The sequence below is a fragment of the Pteropus vampyrus genome, unplaced genomic scaffold, assembly GCF_000151845.1.
Source record: "Pteropus vampyrus isolate Shadow unplaced genomic scaffold, Pvam_2.0 Scaffold219, whole genome shotgun sequence".
NCBI classification, from domain to species: Eukaryota; Metazoa; Chordata; class Mammalia; order Chiroptera; family Pteropodidae; genus Pteropus; species Pteropus vampyrus.
Genome location: NW_011889000.1, coordinates 918,985 through 925,090, shown reverse-complemented (window position 1 = coordinate 925,090; position 6,106 = coordinate 918,985). Strand labels below are relative to the sequence as shown.

Sequence of the window (6,106 nt, the reverse complement as noted above, 5' to 3'; positions counted from 1 at the left end):
TCACCTCAGTGGCATGACATAGTTTATCAGGTTAAGAAACAAATTATTAGAGGTATTTTAATCAGTAAAGTATTTAATATGGAAATTAAGGCCTTACACAATCTTAGAAGAGGCTGTAATAGGCCAGGCCTCTAGAATCCCAGCTTGTTTGAAGAGCTGTGACCACCGCCCCAGTTGAGATGATTGGGAATCAGGATATCAAGTTTAAGAACACAGTGCTATATAGCTGCGATCCCAGGATCTGGAAGCTGCCACCACCGTTGACTAGACATGAAGAAATGGGACAATGAAGTCATGAGGCAGAATTCTGGGACTGACACCTCCATGGCTTTACTTGCTAGCAGAGAACAATGAAAGCAGCAGCACGGTGGCTGTGCCTCGTTTCTGCCTTTTAAATCTCATGAGAGTGCTTAATTGGTTGCCAGAATCCTAGCTATAAAACAATTTAAGACATGCGGTTTTTAGCTTTCCAGCCTCTGTGACTCTGAAGGCACAGTAGAGGGCACAGTGGGAATGGATGCTGAGTGCTCTTCGAACGTGTTCTATCTTATAGTGTCATCACATTTGAAAGATGTCAAAATGGATTCAAGATTGGCAATTCATTTCTCGCTTTTCATGAATTTAAGGTAGAGTAAAAGTTACCTCTCTGAAGTCACTGTCTCATCTATCACTCACTCCCATGCATTCTGATGTTTTCTTGACTGGAAGGGGAAGAGGCATGGAGAGATATCCAATGCGTCATAACTCCCAGCCTGTCTTTCTCGTGCCGCGTTCCAGAATTGGGGTATGCTAGTGGGAGCATACTGCCCACGTGTACATTAACCGTGCACAGCAGAGAATCGTAAACCTGTGTGAATGTCCGCTGGCTCAAAGGCCAGCTGGGAGAAAGTGCGATTTCCCACTGGTTGCATTTTTTTCGTTGTTGCTCATATTTAGAACACAAGATTAAGAGGGACCCCAGGAAAAAATATGCTATTCTATTAACAGTTTTCCTGGTAATTTTAAAATTCTAGTTTCTTTAAAAATCCTTTTATGCATTTTTCGAAAGCTATGGTTTCTCACTCAGATTGTGAGCTGTTTTTAACTTTTTAATTTTCAGCATATATATGTATATGTGAACTCATTTTAAATTTACACAAATGCAGAAATAGTTCTCAGAGCTCCTGTGATATACTTCACCCAGTTCCCCAATTGTCGACATTTCTAAACCATTAGAGAATCACTTGCAGACGTGAGTTCTCATTAACTCTCAATACTTCAGTGTATATTTTCTAAGTACAAGGACACTCTCCTACACATTGTATCATAACCATCATGTTTAAATGTTTTAAAATATGGTTATTTATGACATTGTTTTTCCTGTTAAAAAAACACGGAGAGAATGTATTTTAATGCAATAGATATTACTGATACTTGATAATGCATGTTAAGTAGTTTTCATTTCTTTCATTCACAAAATATTTGGTAATGCCTACTGCGTATGTGACAGGCAGTTTTATGCACTGGGGGAACGAAGATAAGGTGTGTACTCTTGTTAGCTTATACTCTAAAGAGGGACACAGAAGATACCAGATGGTGATAAGTTTATGCTGAAAATTAAGACGAAGTGATGAGATAGTGAAAATGCCAGGGGACTGCTTTAGGATGGACAGGAAAGATATCTCTGAGGAGATATTTAAGCTCAGATCCAAATGACAGGAAGGAGCCAGCCATGGAAAGATTGTGTTAACTCACCTGGTGATTTCAGATGCTTTATCTCCTTAAAGGTGCTTATTTTCAGTGACTTCTCACAATATTAAGGATCTGTAAACCACATTTGCATAGAAATAGCTACCAGTGAATCCTTTTATACCATGTATTAATTTGTGGTGAAATACCTGCTTATTAATTTCTTTGATAAATTCAAATTTTATATCTAGGTTTCCTAGGATCAGAAGTGGGATACTTTTAACTAATATATATCAGATTGATTGCTCTTGGATTCTTTTCTGGTGTTCATGCCAGTGATTCTTTTGTTTTGTGGAACCATTCATTTTCCACGTGAATAGTATTTCTCATAGCATGTTTATTCTTAGAGGTTTTGTTTTTTTAATGTACATTCTCTTTTTCTGTTTCAGGCAGCAGCAGCAGCAGCAGCAGCAGCAGCAGCAGCAGCAGCAGCAGGAGGATCCACCAGGACAGCTTTCACAGCCATGCGAAAGGCCAACCACTAGTTCCGGAGCACTTGACGGTGACCTAGGTACGCCTCTGACCATTATCACAGTTGTTATCTGCACACTTTGTTTGACATATAGGCTCTGCGATTTCGGCTTTAATAGGTATTGAAACTCTTGAACGAATTTGTAATCTACTAAATTTCTTTGGATTAAGGAGTAGACAGACTAGAGCACTCAATTAATGTTTCGTTTTAATATTATAAATAATACTTGCAACTTCACAGTAATACATTCTATAAAAGTTCCTCAAGGATCATGAATATTAGTAGGTGGAAAATAAATACATTTTACTACCTGGAAAACTAAAAACACATGAGTGTAGTCTAAATATCAAAAGGAAGTCCAGAGTTCACATCAGGCCTTGGTTTAATAAGTCTTAAACTTTGACCAATTATTGGTGTTAGAAGTTGAGTGAAAAAGAAATTGTATGTGACAAAGGACTTCTAAGCAGAATATGTAAAGATTTGTCAAAACTGAAATAAGAAAACAACTCAAAAAAATGGACAAAGGATTTGAACAGACACTTCACCAAATAAAATATGTTAGATGACAAGTAAAATGACAAATAAAATAGATGACAAATAAATGATGTTCACCATCACTATTCATTAGGTAAATGCAAATTAAAACTACAGTGAGATTACACATCTGTGAAAATGGCTTAAGAAGAAAATAAAATTGATAATATCAAATGCTGGCAACGATCAGAGCAACTGAGACTCTCATATGTTATTAGTGAAAATATAGAACGGCTCAGCACCTCGGAAAACAGGCTAATATTTGCTTATAAACTTGATGTATGCTGAACCATGTGATCCAGTAGGTCCACTCCTAGATATGTAACCAAGAGGAAAGAAAAGTGAGGGTCACACAAAAGTTTGTGTGTGTATGTTTATAACAGTTTTATTCATAATTACCCTAAACTGGAAACTGCCTAACTATTGTCCTTCAATTGGTGAATAGATGCACCAACTGTGGTGCATCCAAATAGTGGACCGTGTTAGCAATAAAAAGGAGCGAACTGGTATGTTTTCCTACTCTTGCTAAGTACAGCTAACAACCTTGGATATCTATATAAAACAAACATAAGAATCTGAAAGCTTCAGAGGAGAGAGACTGGCTAGGAAGCTCAAGACCAGAAAAATGACATAATGGTGAGTCGCCTGGGATTTCCTTTTGCCTCATCTGTTGAGAAGCCACGGGGGCACACCAAGAAAAAAGCTCCAAAGAATACTTGCTTTATGTAGTCAGAAGGGACCATCTAGCAAGACAAAAACTTTTAGATAAACACTAGTCCAGCCAAACTGGACTAGGTAAATAAACTGACCCTACTGCCACCTCACCCTGTAAGCAAAGGCCAAGTGGGAGCCTAGACTTGTATCCCTACCTGGCCAGGGTGGTGTCAGAGAAAGCAAAATGGGGCTGGGATTCATTCTTTCCAAGAGACAGTGAGTCCCCCTTTTCCATGGTGTCAGTGGTCGTAGGGAGCCTGGACTTGCACCCAGGCCTCCTGCCTGGGTTGTGTCATAAGAGGCCTAGGGGAGATTCAGGATTGTCACTAATTTGAGGCAACAGTTAGGCCACCCCCACAGTGTAGGTGAGAAACAGTAACCAGGCATCCCTCGCCTTCCGGTCAGGCAGGTATCAGTGGAGGACAGTGGGAAGCCAGAACTCCCACGTGTGTTGAGCAGTAGTGATCACACACACTCTCCCTGTCTGGCAGCAGCAAGGCAACACCCATTTCCCCACACTGGTGCTGTGTCGGAGAAGATAAAGATTCACAGTCTTAAAATTCCCAAAATGTCCAGGATTCAATTGAAAATCACCTGTCATACCAAGACCCAGGAAAATTTCAACTCGAATAACAAAAGACAACAGACACCATCACCAAGATACCACTAATGTTAGAATTATCTGACAAGGATTGTTAAAGCAGCCATCATAAAAATGCTACAATGAGCAATTACGAATATGCTTGAAACAAATGAAAACAGAAAACCTTAGAGAAGAAACAAGATATAAAGAAGAACCAAATGGAAATTGTAGAACTGAAAAATAACAATAATTGAAATTCTAAAATTCAGTGGGTAGATCTAAAAGGTAAAGAGAAGACAGGAAAGAATTTGTGATCCTGAAGGCAGGACAACAGAAATTACTCAGTCTGAGCAACAGGGAGAATTGGACTGGAAAAAATTAGGAGCGCCTTCGAGACCTGTGGGAGTGTAATAAAAGATCTAACATCTGTGCCATGGGAGTCCAGGAAGGAGATGAGAAAGAGGGTGGGGTTAAAAAAGTATTCGAAGAGATAATGGCTAAAAATTCTCCAAATTTGAGAAAAGATATAAACCTACAGATTCAAGAGGTTGAGTGGACCTCAAACAGGATAAACCCAAAGAAATCCATACCAAGACCATAGTCTAACTTCTGAAAACAAGACCCCCTGAAACCAGCTAGAAACCCCTTACAGCAGTTTGCATGACAGCAGATTTCGCATCTGAAATCATGGAGGTGAGAAGGAAATGACACAACATTTTTCAAGTACTGAAAGAAAGGAATTCTCAACCCAGAATTCTATATCTAGTGAATATTTCCTTCAGGAATGAAGAGGAAAATTAGAGAATTTGCCATACCAGGCCGACTCTAAAAGAATGGCTTAAGGAAGTTCTCTAAACAGCAGTGATTAATGAAGTAATCTTGAGACATCAGGAAGGAAAAAAGAACAACAGGAAGAATCAAAACATGGTGAACACAATAGACTTTACTCTCCTTTTGAGTTTTCTAAATTATGTTTGATGGTTGAAGCAAAAATTATAACATTGATTTGGTTTTTAGTTTATATATAAGAAATATTTAAGGCAATTATAAATGGGAGAGAGTTAAAAGGATGTGAAGGGAGGTCAGGTTTCTACAAATTGAAATTTTTCAATTGAACTGATACAGCCACTCTGGAAAATAATTTGGCAATTTCTTTAAAAACTGAACATACACTGACCACACAACCTAGCATTTATACTCCTGGGCATTTATCTCAGAGAAATGAAAACTTCCATCCATGCAAAAACCTGTATGTGAATGTTCATAGCAGCTTTATATGTCATAACCAAAAACTGGAAACAACTGAAATGTCCTACAGGAGTTGAATGGTTAAATAAACTAGTACATCCATGTCATGGAATACTACTCAGGATTAAAAAGAAACCAACTGTTGATACACGCAGCAACTTCGATGAATCTCAAGGGCATTATGCTGAGTTCAAAAAAAGAAAAAAGGAAAAAAAAATCAGCAGTTCTCATACCATGTGATTCTATTTGTGTAACATTCTAAAAATGACAGATATTTAGAGATGGAGAACAACTTGGTGGTCTCCTGCAGTTAGGGAAGGTGGGGTTGAGAGAAGTGGGTGTGACTATAAAGAGATAGCAGGAGGGGGATCTCGATGGTTCTGTAACAGTTCTGTTGTGGTAGTGGGGGTGGTTACACAAATCTACATGTGATAAAATACCCTAGAACTACACACAACATTGTGCCAGTGTCCATATCCGGGTTTTGCTTTGAGCTGTGGTTATGTAAGATTAGGTGAAATTGAGCATAAGAGTACACAGGTCCTGTCTGAACTATCTTTACAACTTTGTGAATATATACTTATTTCAAAACAATTTTTTAAAGTGACGACTTGCTGATATACACAACCAAGTTAAATCATCTTTCACTTAGCATAGTGCATTTGTTTTGAAAATAAATGCATTATGCTAAGTGAAAGAAGACACACTCAAAAAGCCACATACATACTGTATCATTCCGTTTATGCTGACATGCAGGAAAAGGGAAACTATAGGGCAGAGAACACAATAGTGCTTGCCTAGGATTAGGGTTTAGGGATTGACCACAA

General features: G+C 38.4%; 1 protein-coding gene across 7 annotated transcripts in view; it reads left to right on the top strand.

Annotated features, from left to right (window-relative positions):
• The window catches only part of ATXN3 (ataxin 3), a 30,091-nt gene that overhangs the window by 22,158 nt on the left and 1,827 nt on the right, over window positions 1-6,106 (top strand). For 3 of the 7 annotated variants that reach the window (XM_023538359.1, XM_011373155.2, XM_023538360.1), the window contains 2 exons: window positions 1,490-1,492; window positions 2,118-2,239. In XM_023538359.1, the coding sequence (XP_023394127.1) occupies window positions 1,490-1,492; window positions 2,118-2,239 (125 nt within the window). Of the gene's footprint in view, window positions 1-553; window positions 627-1,489; window positions 1,493-2,117; window positions 2,240-6,106 lie in introns of all 7 variants that reach the window. The other 4 variants (XM_023538357.1, XM_023538358.1, XM_023538356.1 and 1 more) reach the window with 4 other exon arrangements.